This window comes from Octopus bimaculoides, chromosome 21 (assembly GCF_001194135.2).
Source record: "Octopus bimaculoides isolate UCB-OBI-ISO-001 chromosome 21, ASM119413v2, whole genome shotgun sequence".
In the NCBI taxonomy this organism is placed as follows: domain Eukaryota; kingdom Metazoa; phylum Mollusca; class Cephalopoda; order Octopoda; family Octopodidae; genus Octopus; species Octopus bimaculoides.
The window spans coordinates 8357170-8381303 of NC_069001.1; the positions used below are offsets into that span (position 1 = coordinate 8357170).

At 34.4% G+C, this 24134-nt stretch overlaps 1 protein-coding gene across 9 annotated transcripts in view; it reads left to right on the top strand.

Moving 5' to 3' along the window:
* The window catches only part of LOC106879297 (protein vav), a 109668-nt gene that overhangs the window by 49058 nt on the left and 36476 nt on the right, over nucleotides 1-24134 (top strand). For 3 of the 9 annotated variants that reach the window (XM_052975516.1, XM_052975510.1, XM_052975511.1), the window contains exons 4-13: nucleotides 4590-4698; nucleotides 11207-11326; nucleotides 12174-12242; nucleotides 12347-12547; nucleotides 13334-13429; nucleotides 13798-13869; nucleotides 14682-14755; nucleotides 16526-16544; nucleotides 18081-18172; nucleotides 18717-18762. In XM_052975516.1, the coding sequence (XP_052831476.1) occupies nucleotides 4590-4698; nucleotides 11207-11326; nucleotides 12174-12242; nucleotides 12347-12547; nucleotides 13334-13429; nucleotides 13798-13869; nucleotides 14682-14755; nucleotides 16526-16544; nucleotides 18081-18172; nucleotides 18717-18762 (898 nt within the window). The remainder of the gene's footprint in view (nucleotides 1-4589; nucleotides 4699-11206; nucleotides 11327-12173; nucleotides 12243-12346; nucleotides 12548-13333; nucleotides 13430-13797; nucleotides 13870-14681; nucleotides 14756-16525; nucleotides 16545-18080; nucleotides 18173-18716; nucleotides 18763-24134) is intronic. The other 6 variants (XM_052975512.1, XM_052975514.1, XM_052975517.1 and 3 more) reach the window with 3 other exon arrangements.

Here is a 24134-nt window from a genome sequence, read left to right on the forward strand (position 1 = left end):
GTGATATACACCCTTCTCTGTATTAGTGCTCTATTCTATATAATCAAATGTAATTGAAGATCAAGGCCCAAGAAAAGAAAAGGGAAAAAAGGTGGTATTTTAGATTGGTGTGAGTAGATGAGCCTTTCATTAGACTTGGCAATCTGTTATATCTTCTCTGATGAAAAACTTGAGCCCCAAATGTTACACATTTCCTTTCAGCATAGTCCCCATGGCAATGAAATGTAACTCATTTTCTGTTTCTTACTTTATGGCATTATCACCCTATCTCCTCATTCCAAATGTATCATATTAGCTATGGTCTCATTTGTTTCACTCTAAAACATCTCAGAAACAAACAAAACAGATGCACACACATGCAATATGTTCTAAGTTCTGTATTATACAAATTCCTCAGTATTTTCCAAACCTAATCTGAATTCGGTTATTGTTACCATTCTTCCAACTAAAGAATTTTTATAAATATAGTCATTATGTTTCTAATTTGCTGAAATGTCTTAAGTACTTTGTCATGTTTGTAGCAATTCAAATTTCCAGAATTATGAATCCTATTATTTGCTTTTATTAGTTTTCACTCTAAATAGTTTTCTGTTCAGGGTTCTTGTGTTCCTATTTATAGCTGCTGGCTCAGTTTAAGGGATGGCCTCTTTCTCCTCAGAAATGTTAAGCACTTTGGAAATGAAAGTTATGAAAATGTGTAACAATTCAGATCAAAGGTAGATGATGAAAGTCATCAACAGTAGAATACATATGACATGGAATTAAGTTTTCATTATAGATGTGTAGCTAAGAAGCTTGTTTTGTAACCACAGGGCTTCAGAATTAGAGGATCTGTACAAAGATTTGGGGCAAGACATCTATCCATACAGGTGATACTGCTGTTTACAACAGACATGACATAACAACAGTCATAGTCAAGTTGTTTCCATGACTGACACCTTAGAATCTGTGTGTGTGTGAGAGAAAGAGAGAGAGAGAGAGAGAGAGAGGTATTGATGAATGAATAAAGAATTATTGTGATTAAACTGAGACGAAGTCAGTTCTTTCGCCGATGCAGCCAGTCTTTGGAACAAGAGCCCTGAGAAGGGATTGATCTTAGACTGTTTGGGTTGAAAGGTCATGATCTGTGTATGTGTTGTGTCAGAGACCCTTTGATAAATGCTTCAAACTACTGATGTATTTTCAAATCTCTTCCTTCTCACCATGTCAGCTGTTCAGTTTTGTTTAGTAGACACCCTCAGTAAATGTTTGCTAGTGTTGATACATAACCTGTATTACTAAGGTGAAAGCAAACTAATTATGGAGGGCACATGTCAAGAGGCCATTTAATGTCCTCTACCTCACAGTAATTAGGTGTGAGCCCTACAATCACAAGTACCTTGTATTTTGTCTAATTATCTTTGACTGTGAGCTTCTTTGTTCAGTTTATAATTGATAGGTGAGTTCTTTAGCCCACTGATTTACAAGTTCATCACTGAAGTTCTTGTGTAGAAGAAGAAGAGGTGGTCACATTGTATGCATTTGGATTGGGCTATGTTGGGGACTGGTATCTGGGTTTCTGGCTGGGAGGAGCAGAAGGTATTGTAGTAGTGATACAAGAGACATAGAGAGGACACTGCTCATTGATGAGCTAGTGCTTGTTACATGTTGATGGGTGATGGTCCCGCCTATTAGTTAGATGAACTGCCACACCTTGATGTAGTCGAATGTTACCTTATCAGACATGCACATATATAGAAAAGCATACACACATAAATATATAACACTTCATGCAAATAGATATACACACTTTGCATATACATGTAGATATATACACCTTGCATGCATGCATACACGCACACAAATTCATATGCACACATGCACATCTACAATTACTTTTCACAACCTTCATCCAGTATAAACATGACCAAAGATATTCCTAGGCTCAGAGGAAGGACAAGCATTCATATGCCACTTGTTCAAACATTCAATTGCACACACACACACGCACACGCACACGCACACTCACTCACTCACTCACTCACTCACTCACTCACTCACTCTCTCTCTCTCTCTCTCTCTCTCTCTCTCTCTCTCTCTCTCTCTCTCCAGCTGGGAGAGTAACTCAATCCATTGCCATCTCTATTCAGCCATGTACTATGAATAGATGGATTCACACCACCCCATTCTCACAGTTTAGTAGTGGAGGTCCTGCATAGTTTGTGGCTACAGTTCTTCCTCTGTGTAATTCCACCCCACCCTCCTCCAGATAATAGATAAGAAAGATACATATACACTACCAATGCAGTATGTTAAGGGTTCATATATATTATTCTGGTTATTTTAGACATGAGCGTGGTTGTTTGGTTAACAAGTTCACTTTGTAACTGTTATTTTGGATTCCATCCCATTGTTTTGCACTTTTAGCAAGTATAGTGTAACCCAGTGCTTTTCAAACTATCTGATGTGGCATACCGGCAGTTTTTTTTTTCCCAATGTGCCAGGGACCAGTAATATTTCTTAGTAATATTAATTTGTACTGGAAACAAAATATATAATGACTATAATAAAAGTTGATAATTCTTTTATCTTATATTTATTTTGCAAACAAATAATACAATAATACATAAGCATTTTATAATGTTTCTTTCTTTTCTGGAAACTTGCCGCATACCGGCAGCTGATGGCTCGCAGAGTAGCACTTGTCTCCTTGTATATATGTGAGGCTACATTATTCATTGTTACATTCTGTATTTAAGATTATAGGGTGTAATATAAGAGAGATTTGGCTGCAATTTCTTGCAGGTTGTGCAACTGCATAGACTTTCAATCACTGATTCATGTTCTGTGAGTGTATTTTTTTTTTATGTATGATACCTGACTTGTGTCTGGATAGATGATATACTAGAGATGAAAAGGAAGTATTCAAATATCAGAGTTGCTTCTAGATGTCCGATGTGCCACTGTTCAAGGCAAATTACTATGCTAGGCTGAGAACAGGTTCCATATTTACTTTGTTGTTGAGTGACGAACACAGTTATTCAACCGTAGAAATAATAGCTCTGATAATGCATAAATGTCTTAAATTTCATCTCTTATCATCATGGAAACTGCCATGTAATTTTAATGCTAAAACATGCATGCACATGCACACACACATACACGCACACATGCACACAAAATTCAAGCAAGTGATTGGATTTGGAAACTCATGCTATGTTCTAGAAGTTCATTTTTTAGACTAATTGTTGCTACCATCCTGTCAATTTGTTCACAAATGGCAACAAATCATTCTTATGTTATTTCTTATAATGAAGCTCTGTCATTTCTATGCCTGCATCATTGACATTGATCTTTAACAATATAATCACTGTCACGACAAGCTAATGGGACAGGCTGTTCATGGTAATTTCAAGTCCTAGAAGGAACATCTTCACAATTTTTGGGGTTGCAAGATATATCTGTCAAATCTCCCTTAAATTGCATTATTGTCTAGAAAAAGAAATGCACATTGGATAATGTAGTCTTAATTTTGGTGGCAGTTCTAATTCTGTCATATAGTTTAACACAACCACTTGGCTCTCATGTGCCTTCAGCAGTGTCTGTCTGCTCTGTTGCAAGTATGTGAGTCAAGTCTCCCAACTTCCCCACAGTCTTAGATGCTTTTCAAAATTGAGACGGAGGATTGCTTTTCTCTTTTGATTGAGCCATAAAAAAAATATCATAAAAAAAGAAGATATATTATGGGATTGTCATGGCTGGAACGCCTTTGATCGTAGGTCTATTGCAGTTTGAAGAACTTGAGAGTAAACAATAACAACAACAACAACAACAACACCATAATTGAAATCAGTCGTGCCACGAACACCACTACGATCACCTTCATATGTCTGTTGGATTAGGACTGGACTGGACTGGACGGAGGGGAAGGTGGCAGTGTGGGGGGGGGGGAGACTAAACTATAACAACAACAACTATACAATTTCTCTTGAGCATTTACATTCGTTTTTTTGTTGTTGTTTTATTTTGTCTTTTATTTTTGTTTTTACTCTTGTTATTTAGTAATTTATCACAAGTTTTTGTCTTCAGCCTCCTACAACCACTACCACAATCTGACCATTGTCCACAAACCTATCTGCTACTATACATAGAATTAATATGTTCACCCTTCCTTTCCAGTCTTGCCCTTCACCTCAGTCTGATGTTACTACCACCACCACCACCTTGCACCACCTCTGTTCCTCCTCCCCCTTATTTTTTAATTTTATTTTTTCCCTTTTTTTTAAAGAAATTTATTTCCAGTGATTTGTTTGCTGTTTTTCTTTTTATATTTTTTTTATTTCATTATTTTTTTTCTTTCCATTTGCTGTTTTTTTAATTTTTAATTTGATAATTTTTTTGTTTTATTTTGTTTGATCAATGTTGTCTTTTCATTTCATTTTATTTTATTTTATTTTAGTTTGTATTCTTGATTTCTAATTTTATATTTTTTATTTTTTGCTGTTTTTTGTTGTTGTTGTTGCTGCTGTTGTTTTGATAGTAGGTGTTTGTTTGTTGTTAGTTGTTGTAATCCATATAAGCTTTGTTGTTGTCGTTGTTGTTGTATATAGTGAGAATGACTTGGATGATAACCAGGATTTATATGATGTCGTGTACGACGGCGAGGAAGATGAACAGATATATGAACACTTGTGTATTCGACATCAAAGATTCTCCACAGTAAGTCAGCACAGAAAAGATTTCCTTCTCTCACATTACCCCTCCATGTCCCACCCCTTCCTGTTCAGATACCTTCAGACAGCTGCTGGTCCCCACCCCACAATCTACAACCTTTTAAAATTATATTAAATTTAACCATCATATGTAGTACAGTGTCACATATAACAAATGCATTGTTTCAAGCAATATGGGTCCAAAAGTGACACCGTCTTATGGCAGAATGCCTCCTACAACATTGTGTCACATACAGCATAATGACTTGTCGGTTGGCACGTAAAACACCCACTACACTCTCGGAGTGGTTGGCGTTAGGAAGGGCATCCAACTGTAGAAACTCTGCCAAATCAGTTGGAGCCTGGTGTTGCCTCCTGGTCCACCAGTCGTCAGTCAAATCATGCAACCCATGCTAGCATGGAAAGCAGACGTTAAACGCCGATGATGATGATGACTTGTGTCACATGACTCAGTATGACATAACATGACAGTATGACATGTAACATGGTGTCACATACTTTATGGTTTTACATAATGGATGGTGTTACATGTGACATGGTGGTTTTTAACCATGGTGTCACACAGATATGACACAAGACACTATATCACATACAGCATGGTTTTACATATAAACATTGTGTTGTTCATATATATATAAATATATATATATGTATGTATGTATAACATGGTGCCATCAACAAGTATCACATCTCTCGGAACTGTAGATCAGACCAAACTGTTGAAATAGGTCAGGTGAAACTGGAACTTGTACTTTGTTCTCTCATTCAGTTTACCTCAGTGGGTCCATAGATGATAAACAGATATGACATTGAAAGGATCATCTCATCTCCTACACCAAGACACTGCAGGCAACACAGGACATTTTACATCATACACATTCTTTGGTGAACGATAGTTTTTTTATCAACGAGATTGTCATGTAACCCCAGGTCAATCCTGATCGAGCAATTGTGATCAACCTTGCCTTGTTTTTAGAGGCGTGCTTTATCCAATGTATGCATTACTTATTTTTAAAATGATAGTGTGCAATTTGAGGGAGATTTAGTTGCTGTGTCTAACAGGTTGCACTACTAAATAGAATCCCCTTCATGGATTTATATTCATGGGAGTTTTTAGTGTTAGCTCTGTGTGTGTTTGTGTGTATGTATGTGTGTGTGTGTGTGTATCTTATCCCTCCCTCTCTTAAATAATATGGTAGAATATCAATGCTGATGTTGTATCATCCTGGAAACTTAATATGTCATGGTTTGCATGTATTCATTCACATTCATGCCCCCTCACCAGTGTTGCCGATCACTTCCTTTTCTTAGTAAGCATGTTCTGCTTGGTGTTAAACAAGAAATTGTATGGTTTCCTTTATGTTTGTTATTTTTTTTATTGTTTTTTTTAAAATTTATTTTTTTTTCCTCAATGTATATCCCAGATCTATTGTTTGCCACCTGCCCTTCTACCTTACCTGACCGATCTGACTATACCACCAATCTTGCAGCCACTTCTCCAGACTAAATCAAACTGTTGCTGATATTTTAGTAGTGTTGTTAAGGCAGCGAACTGGTAGAATCGTTAGCTTGCTGGTCAAAATGCTTAGCAGCATTTCGTTTGTATTTACATTCTGAGTTCAAATTCTGCTGAGGTTTGATTTTGCCTTTCACCCTTTTGGGGGTTGATAAAATAAGTACCAGTTGAGCACTAGGTTAATGAAATTTACTTAACTCCCTCCCCCCAGTCTTTCTGGTCTTGTGCCAAAATTTGAAGCCAATATTTTAGCAGTGTTGTTATTTTTTTATTTTATTTATTTTTTTTTTACCAAAATCTCTCATCTTTATCATTTTTGCTGTTCATTCAAGTGCTCAAAACCCTCCTACTGTTCCTTTCTGTTCCTAAGAGGTAAACCTCCTGTAGAAGCTCTACAATCTCCTTGTATCCATTTGATTATTTCATCACACACAGTCCCTAATGCACCAGTTATCACAGGTACAACTTTTACAGATCTGATGTGTAATCTCAAATTCTAAGGGGTTGCAGTTTTTCATCTTTTCATCTGTTTTCTTCACCATCCTAGTATCAAATGGACTGGATGGATCAGTCAGATTACAAATCCAATTTTCCTTGTCTATTACTGTATTATTATTATTATTATTATTATTATGGCAGTGAGCTGGCAGAATTAGTAGCGCATTGGACAATGTGCTTAGCAGCATTTCTTCTGGCTCCTTACACTCTGAATCCAAGTTCTACCAAGAGCAACTTTGATCCTTTTGAGATCAATAAAATAAGTACTAGTTGAACACTGAAGTCAATGAAATTGATTAATCCCTTTCCATAAAAATTGCTGGCGTTGTGCCAAAATTAGAATTATTATTATTTTTATGACTACCCTTTTCTGATAGATTGCCAAAAATGTTAGAGCATCAGGTAAAATATTTTGCAGTATTTCTTCTGGGTCTTCATGTTCTGATTTTAAATTCTGTTGAGGTCAACTTTTTGCTTTTCACCCGTCTGGGTTTGATAAAGTACTGGAATAGATTTAATTGACTTTGCCCACCTCTATACCACCCAATTTGAGTACTTGTTATTATTAACGTAGAGGTTGATGGGTTGGCAGAATGATTTGAGCATTGCATAAAATGCCTCTGGTTATTTCTTCCAGCTTTTAGTTATGAGTTCAAAACCACACCAAGGTTATCCATGCCTTTCATCTTTTCGGGGTTGACAAAATTAAATACCAATGAAATACTGGGCTGAAGGTATTGACTAACCACCTGCTTCCCCTAAATTGCAAACCTTGTGGCTATGCTAGAGAGTTTCAATCTCACTGTGTTTGAGGTGATTTTGTAACTGCCAAGACTCAATAAAATAAAGTATCCCTCTGGTTTCTGAGGCCTGTATATTTTTATTGTATGTGTGTGTGTGTGTGCGTATATATAATTAACTATCTCTTCTTCCCTAAATTGTATGACCCTCTGCTAATGTTATAGATCTTCATTATTATTATTATTATTATTATTGTTTATTGTTATCATCATCATCACCACCACCATAATTACATTATGTTATTATTATTAAACTAGAAACAATTATTATTATGGAAACTTTTTCTTGATATCTGCTCTATTTACACATCCACTGGATGCTACCTAAACACCTGAGGTAGATAACAGATATGATGTTCTTATTACATTGGATGATTATATGATGTTGAGAAGTGCTAGGATTGCATGAATTAAAAAAAAAAAAAAAATCTACACGAGTACTCAAAAATTCTATTAACTAATGTTAATTTAGAGAAACATTAGAGCTATGTTTCTCAAAAGTACTGCTATAAATTTTACAGAAATCTGTATTAATATTTGAGCATCTTGGAGACTTGTAATTCATGTTATTATTATTCACAAATATGATAAATAACACAAGGTAAGCATTAGTTTCTATATACAACTTCCTAAATGAATTGCATCAGTAATTTCTTTGATCTCCAGTATACCACTAAGTCAAAACAACTGAGAATCACTGTATCAGTGCTAAATACCTTACTCTACATTGTTCTATACCTCTACATTCTGCCACAGTCTCCTTTAACTCTTTCCCCATTATACCATTGGGGTACCGTTAAATAATTTTTCTTCATGCAGTGCGTATCTTGAGGAGTAAAAAGCTGTATGGCAGTTTACATTCCTCTCAAAACTATACTACCTCTCAAAAAACAAAAAAGAGTTTACTTTAGCACAGAAGGCTAATTGAACACCTGTCAGCTTGTCGGCATTGCCTCAGCTTACAGCTGCAGGTTATATTTTTTTAAATATTTCTTTGTATCTTGCATTTTGTGAATGATAGCAAGGTTGGTTATGTAGTTCCAACTTGTGATATTTATGATGTCAAGAGTGATAAAGGAGAACCTGTTTTACATGGGTAGAAAAAATACCCCAAGGTATTTGAAAACACTAGATTTACTGTCATTTTTTACCAATATACTACCCCCCCCCACCCACACACACACACCCACCCACACACACCCACACACACACACACACACACACACACACAATGAGCTTCTGTTAAGTTTCTGTACACCGATTTTCGCTCATGAAGCATAGTTCAACCCAAGGCAAGAAAACACTTGCCTAAGTACTGTGCTATGGGATTGAACCTCTGGACCATGTATTTGCAAAGAGAACTTCTTAACAATATAACCATACTCATAATAATACAAGGTGTTCCTACTTTTGTTACAGAGACAGTGCATTTAATGCTAGTGTCAAGGACACAAACCCATCACCACCTGGCTGCTTGTCTCATCTATCCACTGAGCCATCCCCATTTTCAGATTAGGTTTAATATATTATCTTATATTATCTCTAATATATTAATTTTATGTTATATAATTGATACATATTTGTAATCAACTTCAACTGGCCTGTTTTTTACACACACATACACACACATATAGTGTGCTTATAAATATGAAAAATGTGATTTTATTGAATATGAAGTAAATCAAGATTACTGTGGTAAAATATAGACACATATTACTATTTATATTACATGTGTGATATTTTATATGTGATATTACTCATATTACATGTGTCATGTTACATACATGACATATGTGATATTAATGATATAAGACATGCAATTTTATTTGTATTACATATAGATTTTTTTTTTTTTGCTTGTACTGCAAATTGATAATTAAATTAATCTTAGATTAATTGGTAGAACTTGTTCAAAACCCTAACAGAGACATTTGATCAATGGTGGTCAAACTGTAGTTATTCTTGCTTTTTATTCAGACATTGCCTCTAGGACTACAGTATCCAAAGTGTCCTTCAGTCATATCTATGGAAACAGCTTGACCGAATGGTTAAGAGTGGATGTGGCATGGACAAATGGTTAAGTTGTTAGCTTTGTAATTACCAGGTCCTGTGTTCGATCTGACTGGTTGATGTCTTGGGCAAGAATCTTATTGAATGGATTACACCTGTGATTCAAAGATACAGCCTTGTCACACATGCTCTCTCGCTCTCTCTCTCTCTCTCTCTCTCCCCCCCCTCTCTCTCTCTTTTTCTCTCTCTCTCTTTTTCTCTCTCTCTCTCTCTCTCTCTCTCTCTCTCTCTCTCTCTCTCTCTCTCTCTCTCTCTCTCTCAAACTGAATTTAGATCTGTCAAACATTTGGAGATGTCATGCTAGCTGTTTTTGGTTTTAAAGTCCCTAACAGCTCCCATACCAGACCAGTTTATAATTAGCCAACAAGGAAGATTCAACCTGCTAGAAATAGTCAAATCACCCTCATTGCACATTGCTATCAAAAAGGACACATAGGATTATGCTCAGGATATCCATTAAAAAAAAAAGACAACTGGAATGTCTTTGGCCATATGTCTATTTGATTAGGATTGACTTGTGGTTAACCCTTCAACATTTAAACTGGCCATATCTGGTCAAAATATTCTGTTTTGTGTCCAAACTGGCCAGACCTGGTTTCTCTACTATATCATTCTAAAACATTAAGTTACTGAATAAATAAGCATTACATTTGACAAAATAATGTAAATGCCAAAGGGTTAAACAACAACACCTTACTAAGAATAAGATGTAGCAATGGAAAAAGGAAGTCATACATAATTTTAGGATGAAATTTCTATGACTGATGGAGAACACAGTGGAAATTTAAAAAAAAGGAAAATTCTAAGGAACAGTCCAGATAGTACTTGCTAGCAGTTCAATATCATTTTTACTAAAAACTTAAAAATATAGCATTACTTGTATAGGCATCAATACTTCAATTTAGTAATAAATTCCTTGTTAGAATCCTGTTCAGAACTATAGCATGACCAAATGGTTCAGAAGTTTGCTTAGCAGTTGAGGTTCTTGTCTGATGCCCTTGTGTGGCATCTTGGGGGTAAGAATGTCATTTAACATAGTCTCAGGTTGATTCAAACCTTATGAGTGAAAATGGGTAGACAGAAACTGTTTGGGAGCCTGTTGAATGGATTGTACCTGAAATTTAAGGATCCAGTTTTGTTACACTGTTGTACAAATCCTGCCTTAGAATTATGTCAAGGGTACATGTGTGTGTGTGTAGTGCTTAGTTACTTACATACTTATATAAATGAGCCTGGCAGTTCAGTTGATCAAACAACTGAAAGCTCATTGTTGAAACCAATGGAAATCGATTCCTATATACATATTTCAAGAATAAGACACCAGGTAATGACAAGAGATAAAGCTGATTATTAATATGAAAACATTTTCATCCCTTAAGATATAGTTAATAGTTCCAAATATTTTATCAAATTTTATTAATAACATTTAAAAATGATTTGAAATGTTTATTTGTTTTTTTATTTTATTCTATTTTAGTCTGACTTTGATGATGATGATGATGATGAGGAAGATGATGATAATTTATAATAATGATAAATTCCCTGTAAAATGAAATTGGTATTTATGAAATGTGTTGTAGCCATTTTACGATAGTTAATCTGTCTTATAGCTTCTTTCTGCTTACTTACAGACGGGAATGCCACCTCCAACCACAAAACGGGACCACTGCCTCAAAGAGTTGGTTGACACAGAGAAAAATTATGTTGAAGCCCTATTAATGATTGTGAATGTAAGTAATTTATTCTTTCAGTGACCCAGTATTAAGTTGAAAAGGAGCAGGGCCCCACCTCCCTGCCTTCCATTCACATAGAGTAGAAGGAAGAGAATACATCCCTTTCTTTTTTTTCTTGAATGGTTGAGTCAGGAGGTGAGGATCAGTGTCATCAGCACTGACCCTTTCTTCCTGGCTTAACCATTGAAATCAATTTGGCTGATGTTCAGTTTGAGCCCCTGTGAGTTGATCTCTGAATGTCTAACCAACCATTCTTCCTTCCTTCTTTATTTCTCCTTTTTCTTTCTTTTTCTCTTTTCTTTCCTTTTTGTAAGATAGTCTGGACGAAAGGGTAAGTACTCATGACTTATGTCAGCTTTTCCCAGACTGTTGAAATTGCTACATGTTGAGTTGAAACATGTGCGCCTCATTCCCCACTTTACATATTTCATTTGTTACACAGTAGAGGTCAGGTGGTCAAGTGGATAAGACCTAAGTGCAACCTCTTTATGGGTGATAAATTCAAATATACTGGTGCTAGTAGTGTTTATCTGAGTAGAACACTCTGTGTTAGATCTCAAGTCGAGGGATGAAAATATTGGAACAGTATCAATGTGGTAAGAATGTCCAGCTTCAACACACAGTTCACTTATTGTCTTGGTTAAACTATTTTGCCAAATGAAATCACTCAAATTCACTCTGATACACTGTCTGTGTCCAGAATAAGACACTTGATATTAGTTGGAGATCAAGTTGATGGAAACATAGTGTATATATACATATTTCTTTTTAAAAAATGCTTCACCTCTAAAAAGTATGTTAACAGTCTGAAACATTATAGTTTTTTTTTTCCACATCTTTTCAGCATTTTAGTAAACCTCTTCGAAATGTTTTACCTTCACAAGAGCGAGAAATTATATTCAAGCACATAGAAGTAAGAGTGATCTTTATATTTTTTCGCCCCAACTAAATTTTTGTTCCAGCATTTTGTATCTTGTATCTATGTTTTAACATTTCTATTTCTTTCTCCTTATTCAGCCTCTTTTGGAAGTTCACCAGGCCTTTCACAGTGAACTCTTGAAAGCCTGCTCGAAAGGTGTACCTAAAATTAGTGAGGTATTCATTAAACATAAACCTAAATTTCTCATTTATGGGGACTTTTGTTCCAACTTGCCCCAGGCACAAGACCTCATTGATGAAGCATGCAAGCGTAGTGAATTAGTGAGAAATTCCATTGAAGTAAGTTTCTTGATTTGCTTTTTAAATCTTTTTTATTTGTTGTTTGTTCCACAGTTCCCTATTCATCTTTCATTAGTTCAGAAAAACTCTCTTTTGAACTACCAAAATATCTTTGATATTTGATCATGGTTCTGGAAACATTTGCTAAACTAGCAGAAAAATTGCTCTCAGGGCAGCTTTCTGCTAGGCACTTGATAATATTTTCACATTTGATTTTCAATTCTAATAATTTTTATGATATTTTATGTCTAATTATTTCTTTGTATAATAGTGCTCACTTGCTTAGTAAATATTGCTTTCATTGTATCACAGTCATAATCTCTCTTTTTTACTGAGAATACTGAGATTTGTTGAGATGTTTGTGGGAGAAGGTTAGAAATCACAAAATCCTAGACAGATGGTCATGCAAAACAATGTGTATGTGGAAATTTGAAATATGTTGAGACAACCAGATGCGAGTCTATTGGCACTATAAGTATTAGGGAGTAATACTACAAAACTGAATATCAACCATGAATTTCCCCCTGTACACAATTATAATAGTAACATTAGCAACATGTTGGTTCTCTAGTTTGACACCAGCCATTAAACATGTATTTTTGTTTGATAAACAATGTTTCAAATCCCCGTTATAATTACTGATAATATATTTACTGCTATTTTGATTCTGTTGTTTCTATTTTATCACTGATCATTGATTAAATTCGTTTTTTTTTTTTTTGTTTTTTTTTTGCTTTTATCTAACTCTTTTCTTTCTCTCTCCATAATCTTCTTTCACACTTCAAGGAGTGTCAGACAAGAGCAAATGATGGAAAATTTCGTCTCCGAGACCTTCTCTCTGTGCCGATGCAGCGTGTCCTCAAATATCATCTGTTACTGAAGGTATGATGAGCAATACATACTCCTTAAACAATCTATATCTTCATATTCTCTTCATATTGTATATATATAATTGTACACACACACACATTCATTCAAAGACTGGAAAAGTTTGTATATTTTTAATTCTATATTACACGCGCTTCATTATAGTATTGGAAATACATTACAAATATAAAAATTATTATTTATCATAATAATGATATAAATATGATAATAGTTGTATACATGTTAACTACATTGATGAGGACAGCTTGGATTATAACCCCTTCCGTCTCTCTCTCTCTCTTGCTCTCTCTGTCACGCATGCACACACACACACACTTACTTTGTCTTTATTTTTATTTCTTTTAAATATTCTCTCTCTGCAGGAATTAATTAAACAAACAGATAAAACGGATGATGATCGGAAGAATCTAGAAATAGCTTTAGAAGCTATGCAGGTCAGTCTCTTATAAATTTTCTAAAATACAAGCATCATTACTCAGTGTCTTTGATGATGTTATGTCTGCATTTGAATGCGTTTGATTGTGCTATACTGTACGTGTGCACTGTGGATGCTAGCAGGGGTATGTGGTAAAGAAGTTAGCTCTGAAATCCTGAGGCTTTGGGTTTCATAATCTAGGATCTCGTGATCACATACTGTAATTCAAAGAGCTAGCTTCATCACACACTGTGACAAAGCATTAAGGATACATAGACCTGTGGAATACTCAGCCACATGCATTACAATTCATTGACCAAGCAGTTGAGTTTGAGAACTGGAATATTCCTTGTTGAAACCTAATGGAAATCCATTAAATATTGTGGTCTTTGTGTGTGTGTGTTTTGCTGTCAATGTATCTGTTTTGCTGTGAGTATATTTGTTGTTGGTGTGAGTCGTGTATATAGAATGAAATAAAATGCAAAAAGAGTATCAAACTCAAATACTTTGTTCCTACCCCAAATACACACACAAATTCATAGAATCTAAATTCTTTACTGCCAGATATTGATAACCTGAAAGATCCAATTTTTTTTTTTTTTAAATCTCTTTGTCTAAAGGCTTTGTCCAACATGTTAGAGCTTTCTTCACACAAAAGCATGTAAACTTACTGAAATTTATATCTTATCACCAGCAATTTATATCTTATCACCACTGCTAGCTTTCTTGGATTTGGGTCTTTTATTTGCATGTGCGCATGCGCACACATACTCACACACACATACACACATTTATAATTATTGAGTAAGTCTCTCTCTCTCTCTGTTTCAGGATTTATCATTATATGTAAATGAAGTGAAGCGTGACAATGAAGCTGTTGACCTTATTGAAGAAATTCAAAACAGGTAGGACTCCTCTCCATCGTTGTTGCTGATATTAGTGTGGTGGTGGTAGTATTATTAGTAGTGTCAGTGGGGGAAATGGTTGTGGTTATGGTAGAAACGGTAAGTTTGTGTGATTGTTATGTCAGTGGTTGGGTGGCTATACTGCTACTTCTAAAATTATTACACCATCATCATCATGTAATAATTTAATATTCGTTTTCCATGCTGGCATGGGTTGGATGTTTTGACAGAAGCTAGCAAGCTGGAGAGCTGCACCAGACTCCAACTGGCCGTTTTGGCACAGTTTCTACAGCTGGATGCCCTTCCTAATGCCAACCACTTTACAAGGTGTACTGGGTGCTTTTTACATGGCACCAGCAAGTAAAAATTCAAATTTTGTATTAGAAGCAACTCCATAATGTAAACTTTATCAACATTACATACTTAATGTATGTGTTTTGTTAAAAACTTGTAGCTGTTGTATTTTGTCAAAGAGACTAGTTATATATACTTCTGGTTGGCTTTGCAGATGTGTTTTGGGAGTGGAGTGAACATACAGCACCAACAAGCAGCAAAAACTGCAATATTATCTGTTCTTTCTTTTTCACTTCCAAGACAATTCTGTTTTGCCTAGCCTTGAAATATACTGTGTTTTTCTCACACTATATATCCTTCGAGTGGATAAATCTTTCGCCTTTACTATATATCTTTAAAGAGATTTTTGTAGCTACAAGCATTAAGCAACACACATACATTAAATTTGTGATATTGATAATTAAATAATGTTGTGGTGCTAACAAGTGTGCATTTGGATTCTCTTGCACCATATCCCAGCTAACAGCAAATGTTAGTATAGGATAATGGTATTGAATGACAATAATAATACATTGATGCCAGTGTATGATGAAACCTGCATGAGATAACATTAATGGCATGTGATGACACTAGTGTGTATTATGAATTATTTATTTTTAAAATTACTTAATCAGAGGTAGAAGGGCAGTGGTCATGACTCCTTTCAGGGCCTCCTCTTTTCATGACCATTTTCAGGGTCTCTTATACTGATAGGTGGAGAGGCAGACTGGAGACTGGGTCTGAATGCTAGCAATGGAATAGACTTCACTAAAAGCACCCAAGGACCACATACTCAGTAGTATTAAACCATGTAGTGGATTAAATCTACTGACTTGATTTGATGACAGCATTAAATGATGTCATCATCGTCAGCAGCAACTAATAAATGATGTATGATATTAAAGACATTGGTGGTCTTAGGCTGAAAATATTAATAGCATGATTTTAATGTGATGATGATGATGATGAGAGCTGTGCCATAGTAGTTAAAGTAGGAGTGGTTAGTGTGCTGCTATGGCCTTCACAGTATTTTGTGTGTTTGGCTCATGATCAGAAGGATGTGTGTTCAGTTTCTTGACTGGGCATTGCATTGTGTAATTTCATGTTGATTCAGCCTACTCAACTGTAATGAGTGCCAGTGGGATACTGGTGCAGCTCTCTCTTCTCTCTCTCTCCCTCTCTCTCTCTCTCCTCCTCCTCCAACTGTCACATCCTGGATGTTTCACTGAGTCAATGTTGAGAAATTTGAAGCAATTAGCAAAAGCATGATACATGTTACCAAGCCATACTTGCTCAAGAGCGATGATGGTTGGCTGTAATTTAGCGTGTCAGTAATAATGATAACATGATAGTAGTGATGGCTGTGTGTTATTTTCGAATTAAGCAGCTCTGTTTTTATATAACATGATTTCATTTTTGTTTTGTTTCTCTTTGCAGTATTGTTGATTTACAGATGGTGAGTATATCCTCTACTATCATTCTCTTTATTTACCCCATTTGTTTACCCTTTATCTATCCTGTCTCCTTTATTCAAAGGGACCTATTTATAATCATTTTCATAAGAGTCATATGGTTACTTGTGTCTTGGTGAAGGCAACCCATTTAGAAGCGAGGATACAACCCAAAGCCTTGTATCACAGAATATGAATGATGGTTTCTCTGATGTTGACAATATTTTATATATATATACTTCATTTCCTACATATGTTTATGCTTGTTTCGATGGTAATGCTGTATATATATACATATAAATGTAAATGCTTTCCCAAATACAGTTGCATTTTATTTTTGAAACTCTGATGAAGCTATAGGGTGATACATAAGCACTAAATGATGAGCGCATTGCATCGTATAGCAGAAACAGCTATAAGCTAATGGAGCCCACAACACAATTTTTACACTCTTGTCATTTAAATTTTTTATTACTGCTCTCTCTCCTTCTCTCTCTCCACACACACACACACACACGTGCGCGCACACACACACACACACACACACACACACACACACACAAACACAAAGAGGAAGAAAAAGGAAAGATAGAAACAAAACTCATCCCATTCATAAAAGCATGGGTAAATTTGATATGAAATAACGGAGATAATGATGATAAAAATGATGTGGTGGTGATAATGGCAATGGTTGTGATGGTGACCATGGTCATGATGATGATGATAATGATTGTGATGATGATAATAATGGTGGTCTTGATGATAGTTGTGGTGGCTGTAATTATGATTATGTTGATGATGGTCATGATGGTCATGATGATGGTGCTTCCCATGATTCAGAAATGATTAGTCAGCAATTATATAAACTGGTTTACTTCACTACATCATCATGTCAACAGAAATAATGTTAATACCAACTTCCCACGCAGACAGTATCCCAATGCATACATAATTCATTCAGAAACAATCAAGACATGAGTCAGTGAATGAGCACCGATATGGTCACTGGACCTACTAGAAATAGCAGCCAAATCCCCCTCATATCTCATCCTACTATTTTTCAAGAAAAGTTAAGTTGGATAATGTGTCCTAAAAAAACAATGATCATGGCTGGAATGGCCTTTGATCATGTGCCTGCTCAATCAGGGCTCACCTGGGGTTATCACAACGCATATATACTACAAAACACACATAATCATTACATGATGGATCCCTTATTAGTTACAGGTGTGAACATTTAGCTGTTCAATCAACTGGCTTATCTATTTATGAAATGAGTGTGCAAATGGATGAGTATTCCTAAGACACATGTGTCCACAATATAATTCTCAATTTACATTAGCATCACGCAATATTTGACATGGATGGACTTTTGTATTACAGATAAAGTTCATTCAATTGTCTTCGATATAGTCTCTGTATACACAGTTTCCCTCACAAGGCTTGGACCAGCCTGAGGCAATGATGTACTCTTGAGTATATGAAGTCACTACTGATATGTATGTATTTTTTCATCAGTGACCATTATCATTGTCTTGCAGCCCCCTAATATTTCCCTGAAGGATTATGGCCGTTTACAGAAAGATGGTGATTTGAAAGTGAGATGTCATTCTGATAACCGAGCACGACCAAGGTAAGTAACTAAAGAACTTCTCTTCCCATTTAAAAGAATCTTTTGAATGGTTCTGCTGGAACGGGGTTGTTTGCAAATGTTGTGTAGCCCCAGATCATTCTTGATCAGGCAAACCCATGTTCACTGTTCCAACTCTGACCATTTTCTCTTTCATTAAGAACATGGTGCATCTAGGATTATATTATGCATTGTATCCCATCCTGGTTATTGTTATTTAGCTTCAGGATAGTTCATTTCATGTGGAGGCGCAATGGCCCAGTGGTTAGGGCAGCGGACTCGTGATTGTAGGATCGCGGTTTCGATTCCCAGACCGGGCGTTGTGAGTGTTTATTGAGCGAAAACACCTATGAGATCTTGAAATCTTGAAGCTATGAGATAATGCAGGATTAATTCAAAACGATGTGAATGAATTAACATTATATTTGACTTAGTAATCTGAATGCTAATGTGTTAATTTTTATTTCTAATCCCTTTGAGACGATATTTTCTGAGCAAGATTTAAATTTTAGTAAAATGTTTTTTTTTTCCTTCATTTCCTTTCTAGATATATTTTTCTTTTTGACAAAGTGATGCTTATGTGTAAATCACGGGTAAGTGAATTATTCTAAAATCTTTTATTCTTTTTATTCTACATACATGTACGTAGTAAAAAAATACAAAAAATATGTTTTAGATATATTATAGCACTGTTCTCCGATTTCTCATTTGCTGCCGATATTGAACATTCTTGCTGAAGTTTATGTATTATTTTTCTTAATTTATGATATTTCTCATTACTAGATATTGTATGTGCGCCAATTTGAGAGAGAAAAGGCTTCATAGTGAGATGCAAACTGTGTATATATCACTTGATGAGTAACCATGTTGCCAATTACAATACAGAACACCTCTCTATTTATGTCTCTGTCTCTCCCTTTCTCTATCTACTCAGTTCCCATCCACACTTTTCTCTCATGACATCCTCTTCTTTTTGCCTATCTCCCTCATATGTTATTTATGTTCACTTCTATTAAGTAACCTCCTTCACTTATTATTGCCATGATTATCTTTGTTTGCATTTGTTGTTTTATGATACATTCTTTTCTACAGAAATGCGTTGAAACAATAGAACCATTGTCAGCAATTACATTGTTAAAATAAACCTCTCTCTCTTTCTCCCCACACCCATCTCTCCATCCATATAAATATCCACTTATAATTACTGAAAAGCGATAGATGCAAGCTTCAAGTCCTCCCAGTGGGCAAGTTGTCTTGTTTTCTGTCACAAATTGTTATGTTTCACAAAATTAAAATCTTCGTATTTATTAATGTTATTAAACAATATTGGAAAACGTTTTGGTTTTAATGCAGAAGAAAATGTCCTTCAAGTGGCAGGAATTTAGTTTGAGCTTGAGGAATTATTCCAAGATGTCTAGAAGTTTCTAATTAATTTTTGATTTTAATACATCAAGTTTTCTCTCATTCATTTATTTAACTTTTTTTACATTATTTTTTTGTTAACTATCAGTTCATCAGTGTTCATCCATTCAGTTTTCAAGACATGTCTACATGTTCAAAAGTTCACCTATCCTTCTGCAACAACCTTGTCTTTTTCACTACTGTTTCTCCATCACCTTCTTTTTTTAGATTGAGATTAATCTATTTGAAGATGTCATGTCTCAGTTCATTTCAGTATAATTCCCTTCAGTTCAGCCAAGCTCACTTCACTTGCTTGAGCTCAATCCTCTACAGTTCAGTTGAGCTATGCCCAAATCAATACAGTTAACTCAAGCTCCAATCCACTACAGTTTAGTTGGGCTCAGTTCAATACAGTTCCATTGAATTTGGTTCAGTACAAGTAATTTTATTCAATTCTCTTTGATACACTGTGATTTAGTTCTCTTTGATATTGTCATTGTAGTCTTCACAAATGCAGTAGACTGTCATTTTTAAACAAAGTTGTAATAATTTTTGATTCATTTCAGAGTGGTAAAACAGATATTATTACATGTGATACTATTCACCTCTCTCTCAAATTATAATAGAATAGCACATGATAATACACATATAGTGGGACGATAGTATGTATAATGATACAAAATTACATTAATAATGTGATAATATATATATATAACAATGTATGGTAAATACACTTACTATACAAACACCTTATATAATGATATAAATCCTTTTAATAACTGGTAACAACATCTAATATTATTTACAGAATACTTTAACAATATATTAATATACGTATAATAACAATACATAATAATAATAAATCATAATACAAAATGTGACCTATAAGCAGCTATTCTTTGTAAGGACATGCATCAAATTTAGCATAATCACGTATGTTTTTTGTAATCTCTTCAACATAAGCCATATATTCTAATTATTGAAATAGATGGATGATATTAAAATAAAATTAAAGCGTTGTTACTTTTCTTGAAGGCCGTTTTTGTATTTTTAGATAGATCTGGAAATGGCACCCTAGGTGTGTATGGGTACTGCAAGTATTCTAGGTCTGCTCAATTTTTTTTACATTTCTAGTCTTCTTCTCATATTCTTAGATGCATTTAGTTAGAAATTTCTTTCCCTGTAGAATGTAGCTAGCATTAGTATGGTTAGATGTGTGTATACTTACATAAATCTTATATATATATATATATATGTGTGTGTGTGTGTGTGTGTAAATTCTAATATTTGTCATATAAAGCTAACAAGATTATATGTATCCAAACTAAGGTTTCATTCAATCAGTTGTTTGGTCAGTTGGACACATCAGTGGATTAAGAAGATAAAGATAATGGATATTATGTAATCCTGTTTATATTTTTTATCTTATATATGGCATTGTGTGTGTGTGTATAATATATATATGTATACACACACACACACACACACACACACACATGTACATGCACACATACCCATCTGCATACACACAAATCTATATATCATTTCTGCCACAATCATAGCAACTCAGTAATCAAATTTTCACTCCTTCCTTCATGTGATAAATGTGGTAGATAATGATGATACACATACACACACACACACGTTATATATATATATATATATATATATATATATATATATATATATATATCACACACACACACGCACATATATACACACTTTGACTTCCATTTTGTTAGTTTACTAAGATGTGTTGTCAGCCAATTGTTCTGTTGGTCTGCCCACAAAGATGCACCTCATCAATATGATGTCTGTAGTCGCCACAGAGGATGTGTTCAATAAAGCCTTGACTATTGTTCATTGCACAAAACCTCCCTCTTGTCTACTGAATCACAGTAGTGCCACTAAAAGAGCAGCCATTTGCACTCAGCTACACATAGTAGCAATTCTAGTCAATGTTCTCACTTCAGTTCATATGTACTGTAAACACACATCTTTTTATCCTAGTTTTTCATACATATGCATATTTGTAGTATTGTTATTGATAATAGTAATAATAATAATAAAAATAATGATGATAATAATAATAGGTATTAAAGTATTTTATTGTACATCTATGATCTTGTCATTGACAATTCTACTTTACTGAGTGTCTACATGTATATGTGTGTATGTGTATGTAATTATATATATATGTGCATATATACATATATGTATCATCATCCTCATAATTTTATGTCCACTTTCTATGCCAGCATGGGTTGGGTGGGTTACTATGATTTAAGTCACACATATTCAGGGTTGCTACACATGTAGACAGGCCAGAGGATCACATCTTTCATGAGTATGATTATTTAAAAAAAAAGTACTGGTTTGAATTATTCAACCATAACTCTTCAAGGTGGTACTACAACATCGTCATAGTTTAATGACGAAAACAAGTAAAGGATGAAAAAAAAAATCTGCAAAAAAAAAAAAAGAACTTTCTTGTGCTTCATTATTGCAAGACATGATGGCCCTATGGCCCATTGTCAAATCTGACTTTTTGATAATGCTTGAGGTCAGTTACTGTAGTTATTTGACCCCAAGTTTGTTCTGATTGAGTAGAAAGTCTAGATGGTTATATGATTGGAATACTTTTGATTGTAGATCTGTTTTATCAAGGAAGACTGAGGAGGCTAGACAACATTTATAGTTTTCTGTGACGTAATATATGAGTCCTTACAGGAAATATCTATTGTTTTATCAACATGCATCAAAAGTATATTAAAGAACATGATCACCCTTACTTTAAAAATATAACTTCCCAGTTAACTATGGCTTCTCATTCTAGGACTACCTGCACCCTCAAATGTAAATATGTGATGTAAATATATGAATTTACACTGTAAAGATGAGGTGTAGATATAAATATTGTAAATACACACTGTAAAAATGAGATGTGGATATATAAAGATTGTAAATATACGTTGTTAAAATATGCAGATATACAAATATTCTAAATATATGCTGTTGAAAGACATGTAGATATAAGTATTGTCAATATGCACAATAAAAATGAAATGTGGATATAAGTATTGTAAATATACACTATATGAATGAGGTGTAAATATAGTAAATGTACATCAAATGATAAACTGTCAGTATAAGTATTGTAAATATATACACTAAAGATGAGGTGTGGATATATAAATATTGTAGATATATCTTCTAAGGATGTGAATATGCTTACAAAAGGTGAGACATAAATGTTGTAAATAAACACTGTAAAGATTAAGTTTAGATATATTGTATATATGCAATCTAAAAATTAGGTTAGTAGTGTGGATAATTATAATCTTATTTACAGGAAATGGTAATCTTTCTTGTATTAGAATTAATGCTAAAAGGAAAATTAATAATTAGAGAAAGAAAGAAATGAAAAAATACCAAACTATTCAAGTCTTGATTTCTAATCTGCAAAGAACCTCTTGAGAGCTGGTCATTATCTCCAGTTTATGGCATCAATGAGAATTATAAATCTCTCCAGGATTAGCTGTCAGTCTCTTACTAGCAACATTCTCTGATGTTCCAATATCTATTCCATTCTAACAGCTAGATGAACAGAGGCTGTGTAGAATAAAGTACTCTACCAGAAACACAAGGAAATACCTGCATTTGATTTAAGTTCTTTCTTTATGTTGAGGTAATTCAATATCTATTCCATTTGGCTCACATTATTTTAGCTTGTACTAAGAAGAAATGCTAAGAAAATCTTTTTAAATGAATTTGGGTAAATTTATTACCAAATTCTGATTGGTAATAAATTCTGATGAAATGTTTGAAACATCTGTTGAAATATATTTTGAAGATCACCTGAATATTTTAAGCAAATAATGTGGTTGATTGCTTGATCTGCTAGAAATATCAGCCAAATCCCTCTCACATTTCCCATACCATCTTGAAAAAGGAAGGATATATTGTCTATCAGTTCTCTACCCTTAATGTATGAGAGAAAGCCAGGGTAGTCATAGCTGAGGTGCTTTTTATCATGGTCCTGCTTTGTCTGAGCTTACCAGAGACAGACTAAACAACAACATACACAATCATCAAATATTTTCCTCTCAACATTGAACAGCAGTAATCCTTGGATAGTTAAGAAATTTCACTTCATTAGTTCCATATTTTGATCTCAATTGAGCTGGAAGTGAAGTTTATCCTCTGTTGTTTCAATCTTAAATTGGTCATTGTGTCTATTTGTCTGTTTATTCCTTTATCTACCTTTCTATCTAAAAGTTAGTTGTTTCTCTACATAGATCTGCCTATTTCTCTATATCTCTATTTTGAACTAGGTGTTTGTAGTTATACCCATGTATCTTGCTAGCTATATTTCTGTTTGTTTATGTCTATTTGCCTTTATATTTATATTTCTGGTTCTGTATCTGTATCTCTATTAAGCAAATATAACCTAGTTATCATCACCAGACACACATGCATGTGCATGTGTGTGTATATGTGTGTGTGTGTGTATATATATATATATATATATATATATATGTAAAACCATTAAAATATTTTCTGT